The sequence below is a fragment of the Nansenia antarctica genome, assembly GCF_963989245.1.
Source record: "Nansenia antarctica genome assembly, chromosome: 3".
Taxonomy (NCBI): domain Eukaryota; kingdom Metazoa; phylum Chordata; class Actinopteri; order Argentiniformes; family Microstomatidae; genus Nansenia; species Nansenia antarctica.
In genome coordinates this window covers 73447810-73465238 of record NC_137688.1, presented here as the reverse complement: position 1 = coordinate 73465238, position 17429 = coordinate 73447810, and the positions used below count along the sequence as shown (strand labels likewise).

Here is a 17429-nt window from a genome sequence, read left to right as displayed (position 1 = left end):
CTGTGTCTCAGGAGGTAGAGGATGTGTCTCAGGAGGTAGAGGCTGTGTCTCAGGAGGTAGAGGCTGTGTCTCAGGAGGTAGGGGCTGTGTCTCAGGAGGTAGAGGCTGTGTCTCAGGAGGTAGAGGCTGTGTCTCAGGAGGTAGAGGATGTGTCTCAGGAGGTAGAGGCTGTGTCTCAGGAGGTAGAGGCTGTGTCTCAGGAGGTAGAGGCTGTGTCTCAGGAGGTAGAGGCTGTGTCTAATCATCGCAAGGTTGGCAGATCGGCGGTTCGAGCCCCGGCTGGCCACATGTCGAGGTGTCCTTGGGCAAGACACTGAACCCCAAATTGCTCCCAGTGAGCGGGCCGGCGCCTTGCATGGTAGCTTGCCACCATTGGTGTGTGAATGTGTGTGTGAATGGGTGAATGAGAGGCTGTTGTAAAGCGCTTTGGAATAAGGCATAGCTATATAAGTCAGTCCATTTACCATTTACCATTTAGGTAACGGTAACTCAACACGCTGAGCGGGACATCGAGGTTTCTGCTATGGCTAGTAGCCTAGCAACAGTTCCTCAATAAACAGGCCACGTAACGTTCATGTTAAAACCTTGTCCATAATCCTCGTTAATTTAGGTGGATTAAACAAACTGTAGAAACGCCATAATACTGTTCAAATGTAATATTAATGAACAAGTCGATGTCATGTTGTGTCAATACAAACATGTTCCGATGTTATTTTAGTGAAAAACCTTTAGACCTAACGTCACCCGCGATTGTGAAGCTAACGCTAACAAGCTAATTAGCGAACGTTAAAGGACACAGCAGCTAGTTTACGTATGTCAACCATGTCTCTATTCTCAATCATGTCTGTAATAACTGTACCAAATTGGGGCCAGTAGCAATAACTTGTGTGTGAGCAAGCATGTTTTTGTCAATCATCTCACTTTTAATAGGTGAGCTAGTAACACAAACATGCCAGGGAAAAAAAGGGAAATTGACCTTTTCTGGTCAAAGGGCAGCAGAGACACAAGCACAGGGACACAGGTGAGGTCTTACAATACTAGTGTGTTTAACAGTGCAGTTACTTTAGAGTTGAGAATAGCTAAATCTGTAACGTTTTGTTTTGTTTCTAAGGAGATTGAACCAGTCTGCCTGCTAGGAAAGATGTAGATTACTACCTACATACTGTAGCTGCCTCTTTCATTCATTACCTTGAAGTATAGAAACAACTCACCAACTCATTGAATATTTCACAACTGATTCGAGGAAAATCCCTTGTGTCCCCCCCCCCCCCTCAACCCCCCCACTTGGCACCTTGCCATACCTTGGCTTTTGCTGAAATTACGCCACTTGTCTCGTAGTGCGCATGTATGATGTGGCTCTTTGTGGTACTAGTACCCCAATCTTAGTCTCCGACTGGTTGACCACCCCAGGTCTAGATCTTTAAAAACTCTTCTCTTTAAAACCTCTTCTCTTTAAACTCTCTTCTCTTTAAAACCTCTTCTCTTTAAACTCTCTTCCAGGTAGATCCAGGTAAACTAGGTTAATCATTTCACCAGGTAACCTTTGTCTCATCACATCAAATACATCACATCAAATACATCAAGGTAAATAAATAAAAATCAATCATGACACACGCTCACCTCAGACTCACTCAGTGACCTCTGGCACAGACACAGACACACACACAGACACAGACACACAGACACACACACCTGTCTCTGGTCAGGAGGAGAAAACCAATGCAGACCATCAGAACCTTCTAGATTAATCCTGACTGAGACCAGCGACCACCTGCAAGTCCACATCCCTGTGTGTGTGTGTGTGTGTGTGTTATTATAGATCCATCACAAAGCTCCAGGTGCCCCTGACAACCGTATCGCCGGGCGCGATACTGTCGACATCAAAGGAACAAAGGTGAGGAAGTTTGTTTTGGTTTGGTATTGAACCCTGACTGTAAACGGATGCATCACACCCTGCAGAGAGAGGAGGAAAGGAGTGTGTGTGTGTACATGTGTGTGTACGTGTACGTGTGTGTGTGTTGTGGTATCCCTCTCACTGAGACCAGTGAAAAGTGCACACACAAGCCAGAGACGACACAAAACAGGAGGAACAGTTAGCCACTCTAGGCGTATTTTATTAACAGAAAAAAAGAACAAGGGCAATAAGGCCAGCTGAAGGCTTCTCGCCGTTACTCAAACTCAGAAGGGGGTGTTAGAAGGATAGCCGGGGGGCTCTGCAGTGGTCCTCTCCGGCTGTCGGGGCCTCTCCCATAGGCTGCGCCCGACTGGTGCTATGGAGGTAGCATACAACACATTAATAAAGATACTCTTAAATAAGTTGCCGCTGCACGGCTCTCACCCTACGCCACGGTCCGGGTAGGAGTTCGTCGTCTGCCTAGTCTCCGGCTGTCGGGGCCTCTCTACTAGGCTGCGCCCGACGGGTGTCTCTGGGGTAGCTGTGGGTAGGAAGTGGGCCAGAGGTGGCTCCGTGGGGGCAGTCGTTTGGTGTCCCGTCACTGAGCCTCCGGCTGTCGGGGCCTCTCCACTACAGTCACAGGACCTCGGTCTGGCAACAGAACAGAACAGTTAATCACTGTAAACATAGATACAGTGCCGTAGTCCGGCTCTCACCCCAACGTGCGTGCTTCTGCCTCGGCCGCCCCTTTGTCTGCTGGTTTCTGCCCTCTTTATCTCCTGTGAGTTGGTTTCTCACTGCAGCTCTGCTAATTGGGGAATGCAGGGCAGCTGTGCATAGCTGTGGGGTTTCCCTACATCTCCTCTGCCCAGGGGCTGGAATGGGCGCTGTCCATGGTGCTGGGTTTTACCTGCAGGTACTCGGCCCTGAGGCCAGAATGGACGCTGTCCACGGTGCTGAGTCTCACTCAAGAGAGGGATGCCACAGTGTGTGTACATGTGTGTGTGTGTGTGTGTGTGTGTGTGTGTGTGTATGTGTGTTATGCTAATGAACGTATATGCTCATTTGGGGTTTTGACAATAATCACATAATTTATCTCCTACCTGCCAGTGAATGGTATATGTGACAGGGCATGGTTAAAAAGTCCGCAAGTAGGGCAAAATCTTTTTTAGTTTTTTCCAGATTATGAAAGGGTAGATTGTAAACTTTAAAATGATTGAAATCTGAAACAAGTTGAAGAAGTCATGGATATTTGAACGTTGATACCCCCTGAACCACCGTACTGAGATATCCAGCCTCAAAGTCTTCAGAGACGTTTTTCACAGAGGTAATGGGTGGGAACAATAGCTGGTTAACTCCACCCTAATCACTCCCTCAAGACAACCACACCCTCAAGACAACCACTCCCCCATTACACTACCTGTCACTATCTACCTGTCATCTGTCAGTGGGGTTGTCAGCTAACCCTCAGGAAACACAATTGCAGGGCTGACACGTTTAAATAGCTAAACAATAATAATAATAATAATAATAATAATAATTCAAGATTCATGATTTTTTATTGCCATGTGTGCCAAACGTTTATTACATCCCATTACAAGTACAAGAGAGTACAATTCATGGCAATGGAAACAATTAGGCAAGATACAATTGAACAATACAATAATAGAATGGTAAAAAATAATAATGTTGTGTCCGTGTGCATGCATTTACCATTATAGTCCATCGTTTCTCAACGGGGGTGGTACCGCCCCCCAGGGGGCGTTCAGACAACATCGGGGGGCGCTGGAACAAATCTTTTTAAAAGGGGGGCTTTGAGGTGTTCTTGGGGGGCGTTCACGCATAAAGTATTTTTCTCATGAAAAACAGCTGTCAGCAGTGTTATTACCGGTACGTTCGTAAATGCACGAACGGTCAGTTCGCTCGGACAAAACCGTATTTTCAGTCAGAGCACCCATCTCTGGGCAGAGCGCAGAGCTCTGAACTTTGGAACTTTGTTAAGTTTTGATATGTTTTGATATTGAGCAATCAACCAATTGCTCGAAAATGGAAAGAGTAGAAAGAGAGGGAAAAAGACCAAGCTGAACCGCAATAAATACATTGAGGACCCTGCTTTTACAAGACAGCTCACTATGGAAGAGCTGGAAGGGGGAATCTCTATCCTCAAACCAGGAAAGGCAATTGGACTGGATAACATCGCAACCGAACAGATCAAGCACTTCGGTCACAAGGCAAAGACGTGGCTTCTACAGCTCTACAATGAGTGCTTAACAACACACAAGCTCCCTAACATCTGGAAGAAAGCCCACATTATAGCACTGCTGAAACCGGGGAAAGACCCATCCGCTCCTAAGAACTTCAGACCAATCTCACTTTTGAGTCACACCTACAAGCTCTTTGAACATCTGATCCTCAACAGAATTTGTACCTTTGTTGACGAACACCTCATCCCTGAACAAGCAGGTTTCCGCCCTGGCAAATCAACAACTAGCCAAGTACTCAACCTCACCCAGTACATCGAAGACGGATATGAGGAAGGGATGGTAACTGGTGTGGTGTTTGTCGACCTCTCAGCTGCCTATGACACAGTCAACCACAGACGTCTCCTCAGCAAGATCCTGGAGACCACAAGAGACACCCGTCTGACAGAACTGATTGAAAGCATGCTTGAAAATAGGCACTTCTTCGTTGAGCTAGGAGGAAAGAAAAGCAGGTGTCGAAAACTCAAGAATGGCCTTCCACAAGGCTCTGGCAGAGCTAACACCTTACTATGAAGAGAACCACCTACGTGCAAACCCATCCAAGACACAGGTGTGTGCCTTCGACCTGAGAAACCGTGAAGCCAAGCGCCAACTGAAGGTCAGCTGGTCAGGAACTTTCCTTGAACACTGTGAGGACCCAGTCTACCTAGGAGTAAACCTGGACAGATGCCTCTCTTTTAAGATCCACACTGAGAAGACCAAGTGCAAAGTGAGTGCGAGGAACAACATCATCCGCAAGCTCACTGGCACAACCTGGGGTGCTAACCCACAGACTCTGAAGTCAACCGCACTAGCTCTCTGCTACTCAGTTGCCGAGTATGCCTGCCCAGTATGGGAGCGAGCTGCCCATGCCAAGAAGTTGGATCCCGCCCTCAATGCTAGCTGCCGCCTTATGACAGGCTGTCTGAAATCAACACCAACAGACCGCCTGTACATCCTGGCAGGCATAGCCCCACCAGAGATACGACGAAATGCAGCAAGCAAGAAAGAACGCCAACAACAGTCTACTGACCAGACATCCTCTCTTCGGCCATGTGCCAGCCAAAAGCCGCTTTAAATCAAGGAAAAGTTTCCTGAAGAGCGTCCCGCCCCTCGGAACACCGAGCACAAGCAGTGAAAGAGTCACTCGGTGGGAAGAAAGGCTTGACAAACTCCCACCAGCAACAACAATGGAGCTAAAGGCGAGCGAGTCACTGCCCCCTGGAGCAGACACCAACTACGCTCTGCGCCCCGGGCCGATGTAAAAGTTGGATGGGGGGCGCATTATAAATGAAATTAACATAACATAACATAACATAACTACGCAGTGTGGAAATGCCTAAACAGGATAAGATCTGGTGTTGGACGTACAAAAGCCACTCTCGCCAAATGGGGATACCTAAATGACTGGGACGTTGTGTGTGACTGTGGCACTGAACCACAGACCATGCAGCACCTCCTGATATGCCCCGTGCTGGAGCAGCCCTGCACAGCATCGGACTTGGCAGAGTTCAATGAGAAGGGACAGCAATGTGTTCAGCTGTGGTTGAACCACATCTAGCCAAGCCTTGTAACTGACTCTCTTGTGGACACGAAAAGAAGAGTTTTGACATGAGAAATTCGAACCAAGTGTTCAGTTTATGAAAATAATACCTTAGAATACTAAATAAAATATTAAAATAATAGCCCCCTATTGTTCGCCGCCATATTGTGACACCACCCCCCCAAAGTCCAATCAAAAATGAATAAATATTAGCATCATAAAACAGCAATTTGGCAAAATGCAACACCAGCACACTTAAAAAACTAACAATGTTAGTTGTAATGTACAGTTTTCTAGCCTACCGTTTGTTCTGCACCGGACATTTGTGAAATTGCTGCTGTTCCGTAGCGTTTGTTTGTATTCTCTGCTCTTGTCTGAGTTTGTTTAACAGAAACAGCATTTTTATTCACATTCACATGGCTTTTCTGCTCTCTGGTAAACTAATGATAATGATATTCCAACTGCCCAGTTAAATCCAATCTATTATTTGGCATTCAGTGACATGCTTTTTAAATGATATAACACAGAATATTAGTCAACATTAATATTCAGGGAAGAAAATAAGCCTACTTTTTTTGATGGGGGGCGGTAAGAGGCCCGGATAATGGACAGGGGGGCGCTGGCCCAAAAAAGGTTGAGAACCACTGATATAAAGAGAAAAAAGGTGCTGCACTTTCCCTCTGTGCAGTCGGTGCTGAAAGACAATGCTTCTGCATCTGAGACATTTGACAAAGTTGCAGAAAAGTACTGTGAAGTCATAAACAGACTTGGGCAAGAGTTTGAGAATAGGTTTTGTGACCTTCATCAGCTTGAGCCATGTGTGTCATTCATTTCCAATCCTTTCATGAATGTGGACACAACATGCTGTGCTGAGCAACTAAGTGCAACGTTCAACTTGGATGCTGGACAGGTGGAGATTGAAATCATAACATTGCAAAATGACCTCCACCTCAAAGCCCACCAGGCTGCATCAAACTGTTGGTGCCTTGTTGATACAGAGAAGTACAGTGGTGTATGCACAGCAGCTATGAAGGTTGCCAGCCTGTTTGGTTCAACCTATCTCTGTGAATCAGCGTTTTCTGACATGAACTTCATCAAGAACAAACACAGAACACGCCTCACTGATGCACATCTGAAAGACTCACTCACAGTTGCAGTGTCAAGTTACACACCAGATTACAATATACTGGTGAACAGCATGCAATGCCAGTCTTCCCACTAACAAAGAAACAGATACCAGATGTTGTCAGTGGCAACATGGCAGTGCCATGGCAAAGTTGAATTAAAATATTGAAGAATTGTGTTCAATTTAAAAGTGTGTTCATGACATGTAACAGTTATAATTTGTTAAAAATGCAGCAGATTTGGTCATTAGTTCAAAATGTGACAAGATGTATTTAAAAATATGTAAGTTGATTTTTCTTTAACATTACATAATTGATAACTTTTTGAAATATGGTGCAACATAGTTCATGATTTCTTAAAAGGGTTTGTCAGTGGCTAGTGAAAATGGGTAATTTTTCCTATGAAATGTATTGATGTTTTCTTAAAAGTGTTTGTCAGTGGCTAGTGAAAATTGGTAATTTTTCCTATGAAATGTAGTGATGTAAGTGATCATCTGAAAATGTAACAATTACTGAGATTAATAGAGATAAAGTGCTGAATATTGATATCTGTTTCCCACCTTGTTGTCATTTTTGAGAATTATTGTGAGAAATCATTAACGTGATCAGTGTCTTCACATAGATGAGTATCATTAATCATTATTAATAATATATAACTAAAGGCAAACTGAGCAAATGTGTTATTTCAGAAGAGCGTATCAAACTGGTAGCCCTTCGTATGACTCAGTACCCATGAAGTAGCTCTCAGTTTCAAAAAGGTTGGTGACCCCTGATATATATAGTATATATATATATATATTATATATATACGTATATATATAATACACTACTATATCATGTGACATTTGTGATGTATGAGGGAATGAAACACAGGCCACCTCATGACTATCAGAACGTTTATTGACTTCCCAGCGTAAAATCAAGAAGAATAAATCTGCATTTACACCCTACACACGCCACCATACACACGCCACCATACACACCCTACACACCCTACACACCATATACACGCCACCAAACACCCCCCCACATCATACACAACGTTACACATCTAGATCATACACGTTACACAACAATTAAATGATTTACAATCAAAGAAGCTGACGATTATTGCATTTCACCTGCAGATCACCACAAAGACACAGGACAACTTAACAGTTCAGTTAACATACCTACAGATATCTTAACATAGTTAACATACCTACAGATAACTTAACATAGTTATCATACCTACAGATAACTTAACAGTTCAGTTAACATACCTACAGATAACTTGACAGTTTAGTTAACATACGGTTAAATAAAACATAAGGCTACAGGCGTCTTCATTTGGTTCATTTACGTGGGCCTGGTCAGGGTTTAGGGTCAGGGTCAGGGTCAGTCTAACTTCTAGTTTAATATTACGAGTCCTGTCAAACGTGAACGTTTTTTTGTCCCTCCAAATATAAACCAGGCCTGTATTTGAGTTCATCAGCTCCGTTTTCAAACAGGTGCTGTTGTTGTGTGCGTGTACTACTAGTGTCAATGTTTCAGTTACACCACCAGACAGCTGAGTGTCTTTAAGCGACCAGAAGGCATGGGAACCCTTCACTCTGACTGGCGTTTACTCCAGCTGGTCAGAGACAGGTAGACAGGTAGACATGTAATACAACATGGTGGATCAACAGCGTATGACACTATGATATGATATACGCTAGGGTATGCTGGGTTCCATGCAAACAGTTTTCACATCAATAAGCAGGATTTCACAACACTTTTGCCATAAAACACCCTGTGGTTGTTGGTGGTTAATAAGAGGCAGCCAGAGTGATGATGCTTCTCTGAGGGCAGGAGAGGCTGGACGGCTCTGAGCCACAGCTGAGCTGGTGTGTGAGACGCAGGACTCCGATAGTAGGCCTGACGTTGTCATTGGTAACACCACAGTGTCTAAGTGTGTGTGTGTGTGTGTGTGTGTGTGTGTTAAACACTGTGCACTCCTCCCTCTCTCTCTCTCTCTCTCTCTCTCGTTCTGTGCAAACTCCATCCCTTCCTCAGAGATATCTCAATCATCTAAAGTGGCCTCCTCAGATCAGTGCAGGTGGTGGTGAGGAGGCGGGGAGAGGAGACAGGGAGACAGGAAGGGGAAGGGCAGGAGACAGGAAGGGGAGGGGCAGGAGACAGGAAGGGGTGGGGCAGGAGACAGGAAGGGGAGCAGGAGACAGGAAGTCTCAGGTGCTGGCAGTCCTGGGGATCTCTTGGCTGTCGGCCAGGTTGAGTTTCTGACTGGTGGAGAGTCAAGGGTTAGCTGGTACACAGCCGGTACACAGGAGCACAGCTGGTACATAGACTGAAGCTGGTAGGTAGACTGAAGCTGGTAGATAGACTGAAAGTGGTAGATAGACTGAAGCTGGTAGGTAGACTGAAGCTGGTAGATAGACTGAAGCTGGTAGATAGACTGAAGCTGGTAGATAGACTGAAGCTGGTAGATAGACTGAAAGTGGTAGATAGACTGAAGCTGGTAGGTAGACTGAAGCTGGTAGGTAGACTGAAGCAGGTAGATAGACTGAAGCTGGTAGATAGACTGAAGCTGGTAGATAGACTGACCCTGGTAGATAGACTGAAGCTGGTAGATAGACTGAAGGCTGGAGACTAGAGTATCGTCCCCCAAGCCAGAAATCTCGCCTTATATAGGCTGACTTATAAAGACTGATTAATATAGTGGACTTCTATACACTGACTTCTATAGAGACTGACTTCTATAGACTGACTTCTATAGACTGACTTCTATAGACTGACTTATATAGACTGACTTATATATACTGACTTATATAGACGATTTATATAGACTAACTTATATAGACTGACTTATATAGCCGGACTTATATAGACTGGCTTATATAGACTGACTTATATAGACTGACTTATAAACACTGACTTATATAGCCTGACTTATATAGACTGACTTATATAGACGACTTATATAGCCTGACTTATATAGACTGACATATATAGATGACTTATATACCCTAACTTATATAGATGACTTATATAGCCTGACTTAAATAGATGACTTATATAGCCTGACTTATATAGACTGACTTATATAGCCTGACTTATATAGCCTGACTTATATAGACTGACTTATATAGACTGACTTATATAGCCTGACTTATATAGACTGACTTATATAGTCGAATTATATAGACTGACTTATATAGCCTAACTTATATAGCCTGACTTATATAGATGACTTATATAGACTGACTTATATAGATGACTTATACAGACTGACTTATATAGACTGACTTATATAGACTGACTTATATAGCCTGACCTATATAGCCTAACTTATATAGCCTGACTTATATAGCCTGACTTATATAGATGACTTATATAGACTGACTTATATAGCCTGACTTATATAGCCTGACCTATATAGACTGACTTATATAGATGACTTATATAGCCTGACTTATATAGATTGACTTATATCGATGACTTATATAGACTGACTTATACAGCCTGACTTATATAGCCTGACTTATATAGCCTGACCTATATAGCCTGACTTATATAGACTGACATAGATTACTTATATTGCCCGAGTTAAATAGACTGACTTAAATAGACTGACTTATATAGCCTGACGTATATAGAGTGACTTATATAGCCTGGCTTATATAGCCTGACTTATATAGAACGACTTATATAGACTGACTTATATAGATGACTTATATAGACTGACTTATATAGCCTGACTTATATAGATGACTTATATAGCCTGACTTATATAGCCTGACATGTATAGACTGACTTATATAGACTGACTTATATAGCCTGACTTATATAGATGACTTATATAGCCTGACTTATATAGCCTGACTTCTATAGACTGACTTATATAGACGGACTTATCTGGCCTGACTTATATAGATGACTTATATAGATGACTTATATAGCCTGACTTATACAGCCTGACTTATATAGCCTGTCTTATATAGCCTGACTTATATAGACTGACTTATATAGACTGACTTATATAGCCTGGCCTATATAGACTGACTTATATAGATGACTAATATAGCCTGACTTATATAGATGACTTATATAGACTGACATAGATGACTTATATTGCCCGAGTTAAATAGACTGACTTAAATAGACTGACTTATATAGAGTGACTTATATAGCCTGACCTATATAGCCTGACTTATATAGACCGACTTATATAGACCGAATTATATAGCCTGACTTGTATAGCCTGACCTATATAGATGACTTATATAGACTGCCTTATATAGACTGACTTATATAGCCTGACTTATATAGATTACTTATATAGCCTGACTTATATAGCCTGACTTATATAGATGACTTATATAGCCTGACTTATATAGCCTGACTTATATAGCCTGACTTATATATATGACTTATATATATGACTTATATAGACTGACTTATATAGCCTGACTTATATAGACTGACTTATATATATGACTTATATAGCCTGACTTATATAGCCTGACTTATATAGACTGACTTATATAGACTGACTTATATAGATGACTTATATAGACTGACTCATATAGCCTGACTTCTATAGCCTGACTTATATAAGTCATATATATGATGACCAGTAAGGCAGGCCCAGGACCAGTGTGTCTGCAGTACTTTCTGCAGCACTTTCAAAAGGATACATCGATGAACTCAACTCCTCCAGCTGAGGGAAAAAAAAAAAAAGATTCAATACTTTATTGCACAATTCTCGCTACTACAACAACAACAACCATGAATATTGGTTGTTGTTCTATCAACAACTGGCTAGTCTCTCTTCCTCTATGACTGGCTAATCTCTCATAAGGCACAGTTGCTGACCTCTTCATCCCCACTACCCCCCTGTACAGATTCTCTACTGTAAATAAACAAATATAAACTATTTTAAAAATGAAACAAAACGATTCTTCCTTCTTCTAGCATTGAGACTGCCAATGGCCCCTGGTCCAAGCATAGATTTATGTTTACTTTTACGACGACTGATGTATAGATGTCAGTCTCTTTGGATAAAGGCTTCTGCTAAATGTCTAAAAGGTAAATGTAAATGTGTTGCTGTGTTACTGTGTTACTAGGGTTAGGGTCAGGGTTAAAGGTCAGGGTCTTACATTCAGCAGCAGCTTGTCCATGTTGGTGTGGCAGGATGCCCTCCTCTGCTCCTCAGGTAGGTCCTCGGCCCCCCCCTCCTCTCCATACAGGTGTGCCCCCCCCTCCTCTCCATACAGGTGTGCCCCCCCCTCCTCTCCATACAGGTCTGCCCCCCCCTCCTCTCCATACAGGTCAAAGTGCAGCCGAGCCAATCTCTCCTGCATCTCCCTCACCTGCTCCATCTGGCCTATGGAGCACTCGTTACCTGGGGGGGGGGAGAAGGCAAGGCAGGTTTATTTGTACAGCACATTTCATACAACAGGGGCAATTCAAAGTGCTTTACATACGGTACATACATTTTTCAGGTGATAGTCGGCTGATTTAGTTATCGAGTTTATGTGGCTGTTGACGTTTAGATCGGAGTCTAGAATTACACCAAGATTTCTGACCTGTTTTTTAGTTTGAAGAGAGAGAGAATCAAGTTTTGCTCTGACTCTGTCAGGTGCACCGAATACAATTATCTCTGTTTTGTCCTTGTTTAGTTGGAGGAAGTTTTGTGTCATCCAGGCGTTTATTTGCTCAATGCAATTACAGAGATTGTCGATGGGACTATAGTCGTTCGGTGAGAGGGCTATGTAGATTTGAGTGTCATCCGCATTGGTAGGCAATTTTGTCCTTTTTTATGATGTGTCCCAATGGAAGTATGTAGAGATTAAATAGAAGGGGGCCAAGGATTGATCCTTGGGGAACCCCACATGTCATTTTAATTTGGTCCAATACAAAGTTGCCAATGGAGACATAGTAGCTTCTGTCCTGTAGGTAGGATCTAAACCAGTTTAGGGCAGTGCCCGAAGGTCCTACCAAAGGCCTGTAGCCCCCCCCACCCCTCACCAAAGGCATGTAGCCCCCCCCCATCTCACCAAAGGCATGTAGACCCCCCCCCTCACCAAAGGCCTGTAGACCCCCCCCCCTCACCAAAGGCCTGTAGTCCCCCCCCCTCACCAAAGGCCTGTAGTTTCCCAGAGTGGAAGTCGTCCAGCAGGCTGAGTAAACCCTTCTCCATCTCCTGCACGTCAGACACGTCTGTCAGGAACGAGTGCTGGAGGGGGGGGGCGGCCGGGCCCGCCTTCGCCCCAAGTGCATGCTGGGACGTCCTGGGCTTCTCTCTCGCACCCCTGTGTGGATACACACACACACACACACACACACGCGCACACAGACACACAGACACACATGCACACAGACACACAGACACACAGACACACATGCACACACAGAGGGTGAACCAAAGGTATAACCACACCACTGGATGAAGGTAATAGTAGTAATGACTTGTATAGAAACATGAGCAGAGAGGACATGACACACACTCACTACACACACTCACTACACACTCACTACACACACTCACTATACACACAGACACCCACCCACCCACACACCCACGCACACCCACACACCCACCAGTTAGACAGTTGGAGCTAGCCTGGTCAGTTAGCCAGTTGGAGCTAGCCTGGTCAGTTAGCCAGTTGGAGCTAGCCTGGCCAATTAGTCAGTTGGAGCTAGCCTGGTCAGTTAGCCAGTTGGAGCTAGCCTGGTCAGTTAGCCAGTTGGAGCTAGCCTGGTCAGTTAGCCAGTTGGAGCTAGCCTGGTCAGTTAGCCAGTTGGAGCTAGCCTGGTCAGTTAGCCAGTTGGAGCTAGCCTGGTCAGTTAGCCAGTTGGAGCTAGTCTGGCCAATTAGTCAGTTGGAGCTAGCCTGGTCAGTTAGCCAGTTGGAGCTAGCCTGGTCAGTTAGCCAGTTGGAGCTAGCCTGGTCAGTTAGCCAGTTGGAGCTAGTCTGGTCAGTTAGCCAGTTGGAGCTAGCCTGGTCAGTTAGCCAGTTGGAGCTAGCCTGGTCAGTTAGCCAGTTGGAGCTAGCCTGGTCAGTTAGCCAGTTGGAGCTAGCGCAGGCCTCACCTGCGGCTCCGGGTCTTCTGGCTGGGGTGTGTCCCCTGGCTGCCGCCCGGGCGGGCGGAGGGGGGGTTCCTGCGGGCGGAGGAGGCCGGGGGGGGCGGGGCCTGGGGGGTGCTGGTGGGTCGGGGGCTCTTCCTCTTCAACTTCCTCTCCTCCATCGTCAGGCGGTGTGACGTTACCAGCTGACCTCTGACCTGGACTCCCCTAACACAACCACACGTATTCATGTAATAATAATAATAATAATAATAATACTAGCCTGATAATACTACTACTACTACTACTACTACTAATAATAATAATAATAATAATAATAATAATAATAATAATAATAATAACTTTGAGTTGCATTCATGTTCACTTCACTTTTATTTGTATAGCGCTTTTCCTGCAAACGTTGCAGCTCAAAGTGCTCCAATCATTATATAATCATCATTTAATTATTTTGTCATTTAAAGGCAATATTAAAAAGATGGGTTTTTAGTCTTGACTTGAACATATGTGCTGAGGTTGCATCCCTGATGTAAACTGGCAGTGAGACACAATCTGGAGCATAAAATGAGAATGCAGCCTCACCAAATCTCTTCTTTTGTACATGTGGTACACAGAGAAAACCAGCGTCAGAAGACCTGAGAGCTCTATTGGGCTGATATGCTAGCAAAAGACCTGAGAGCTCTATTGGGCTGATATGCTAGCAGAAGACCTGAGAGCTCTATTGGGCTGATATGCTAGCAGAAGACCTGAGAGCTCTATTGGGCTGATATGCTAGCAGAAGACCTGAGAGCTATATTGGGCTGATATGCTAGCAGAACACCTGAGAGCTCTATTGGGCTGATATGCTAGCAGAAGACCTGAGAGCTCTATTGGGCTGATATGGTAGCAGAAGGTCTGAACATATTCTAGAGCTTTAGAAACAAGCAGAAGGATCTTGAAATCTACTCTAGAGTTAGTAGAGCTCAACCCTCCCTAACACAACGACACGTATGAGCAGACCAGTAGCTCCCATCTGCCAACAGGATCACATGCATATTCAGATGTTTAATCCCAGTCACAGATGGGTCTGGTAGGGCAGTAACACCACACCACCAAACACTGATGATCAAACACTTTCTAAAACACTAACTAGCTAGCTGTCGCTGATGATGATATCAGTATAAATAGAGAGAGAGAGAGAGAGAGAGAGAGAGAGAGAGAGAGAGAGAGAGAGAGAGAGAGAGAGAGAGAGAGAGAGAGAGAGAGAGAGAGAGAGACCATGGGTACATGAAGGCGTTATAGAAGCTAAGACAACAAACAACAACAACAAAATAAAGTGACAATAGAATTATATAATAAAGACATCTGGTCGAGCAGGCAGGCAACCCTAACCCTAGCTAGTAGATGTCCAACCCTAACCCTAGCTAGCAGCTGTCCAACCCTAACCCTAGTAGATGTCCAACCCTAACCCTGGCTAGCAGCTGTGCTATGTGACAGCTGGACTAGCAGGACTTTCGCTTAGCTTAGCTTGGACGTAGCGTTACCAGCTAGCTAGCTAGCTAACAGGCTAACAGCAACATGCCAGACTACCAGTCCAAACACAGCGTTTATAACACAGCTCACATACCAGACTTAGGGGTTACTCGGAGAGTTGATTCGCTAAAAACATCCTGGAATGAATCTGACTTCTTCTTCTGTTAATACAACTGTGATCAGAAGTTTGCCTGTTTTCACTTGTTGTTGTTGTTGTTGTTCTTCTTCTGTGGAGTTTGTACGGCAGTTGACAACCAGACTGCCGCATTACCGCCACCTACTGTTCTACGGGCGCATTACCGCCACCTAGTGACGTTACGCTGGACGCAGTAGTGACGTCACGGCGTCGACCTCCCGACGCAACGTGCGTCGACAGCAAATGGCTGCATCGGCCTAGTCCAGGACTCCGCGGGGTCCTAGTGCCGGTGGAGTTCATGTTCATGTTCATGCGGAAGAGCATCACATTATGTTGTCTTATACTGCCATCGTGTGGTTAAACCATAGTCAAACACAAAGTCCAAGTGAAAACTGCCTCCTGGGTGAATCATGTCATTCATACCTAACACAAACATGTATATGTAATTGAATGTACAATACTAATACATATGTAAAATACTAATAGTGTGCCTTGCATCCTGCAAGCACACTAACTAAGGCTGGGTACTCCACACATCTTTGCAACTTCTACAGTTTATCTGGTTGACTCCACTATCAATACGTAGACAGTTTATCTGGGTTATTTTCATTTATAAAGCAATTATACCATCTTACTTATCATTTTTTCTGTTATATTTAGATATAACCTCAGGTCTAATGACAGTAAACAGTAGATATAACCTCATGTGTAATAACAGTAAACAGTAGATATAACCTCAGGTGTAATAACAGTAAACAGTAGATATACTGGGCTAGATGGAAATCTATGTTTATTTTTTTACTAATCTTACCATCCTTGTATCTATTTTCAGTTTTTTTGGTTTGTTTTGTTTTTGTCTTGTGTGTCTGTATGTGCTATCCTACCTTTCTGCCCGATGGATATGATTTTGTTTGTGGTTTCTTTTCTCCTATTGACGTGCAGTAAGTGTCCCATGAGTTTTATTTGAAACAATGATATTGACGTGGAATGGAACTCTGTACAAGCCTTCTGGGCTTCGTTCCCTCCTTGCACAATTTCTTGTGTGCTAAATAAATAAACTAAACTAAACTAATATAACCTCAGGTGTAATAACAGTAAACAGTAGATATAACCTCAGGTGTAATAACAGTAAACAGTAGATATAACCTCAGGTGTAATAACAGTAAACAGTAGATATAACCTCAGGTGTAATAACAGTAAACAGTAGATATAACCACAGGTGTAATAACAGTAAACAGTAGATATAACCTCAGGTGTAATAACAGTAAACAGTAGATATAACCTCAGGTGTAATAACAGTAAACAGTAGATATAACCTCAGGTGTAATAACAGTAAACGGTAGATATAACCTCAGGTGTAATAACAGTAAACAGTAGATATAACCTCAGGTGTAATAACAGTAAACAGTAGATATAACCTCAGGTGTAATAACAGTAAACAGTAGATATAATCTCAGGTGTAATAACAGTAAACAGTAGATATAACCTCATGTGTAATAACAGTAAACAGTAGATATAACCTCAGGTGTAATAACAGTAAACAGTAGATATAACCTCAGGTGTAATAACAGTCAACAGTAGATATAACCTCATGTGTAATAACAGTAAACAGTAGATATAACCACAGGTGTAATAACAGTAAACAGTAGATATAACCTCATGTGTAATAACAGTAAACGGTAGATATAACCTCAGGTGTAATAACAGTAAACAGTAGATATAACCTCAGGTGTAATAACAGTAAACAGTAGATATAACCTCAGGTGTAATAACAGTAAACAGTAGATATAACCTCAGGTGTAATAACAGTAAACAGTAGATATAACCTCAGGTGTAATAACAGTGAACAGTAGATATAACCTCAGGTGTAATAACAGTAAACAGTAGGTATAACCTCAGGTGTAATAACAGTAAA

The 17429-nt window shown here is 43.4% G+C and overlaps 2 protein-coding genes across 4 annotated transcripts in view; both read right to left on the bottom strand.

Moving 5' to 3' along the window:
• Positions 1-2789, bottom strand: part of LOC308154385 (adenosine receptor A1-like) — a gene marked incomplete at both ends in the record, with an annotated part of 8438 nt that extends 5649 nt beyond the window's left edge. Inside the window, 2 exons of the mRNA XM_080527548.1 lie at positions 2339-2545; positions 2752-2789. Of these exons, the coding sequence (XP_080383674.1) occupies positions 2339-2545; positions 2752-2789 (245 nt within the window). The remainder of the gene's footprint in view (positions 1-2338; positions 2546-2751) is intronic.
• A 4918-nt stretch (positions 2790-7707) lies between these two features.
• On the bottom strand, positions 7708-15607 carry ccdc28a (coiled-coil domain containing 28A). Of its 3 annotated transcripts, XR_013937373.1 has the most exons (7): positions 15473-15607; positions 13876-14076; positions 12922-13094; positions 11940-12184; positions 11478-11500; positions 8032-9063; positions 7708-7973 (listed from the first exon to the last, which is right to left on the bottom strand). XR_013937373.1 is itself a non-coding variant. In XM_080526742.1 (6 exons), the coding sequence occupies exons 2-6, from the start codon at positions 14028-14030 to the stop codon at positions 9009-9011; spliced, it is 651 nt and encodes a 216-aa protein (XP_080382868.1). In that variant the 5' UTR covers positions 14031-14076; positions 15473-15607; the 3' UTR covers positions 7708-9008. The 3 variants fall into 3 exon arrangements, 2 of the variants coding, with proteins under 2 accessions (XP_080382868.1, XP_080382869.1); XM_080526742.1 differs by having other exon boundaries at positions 7708-9063; XM_080526743.1 differs by having other exon boundaries at positions 7708-9063; positions 13876-14066; positions 15473-15597.
• Between the last annotated feature and the right edge of the window lie 1822 nt (positions 15608-17429).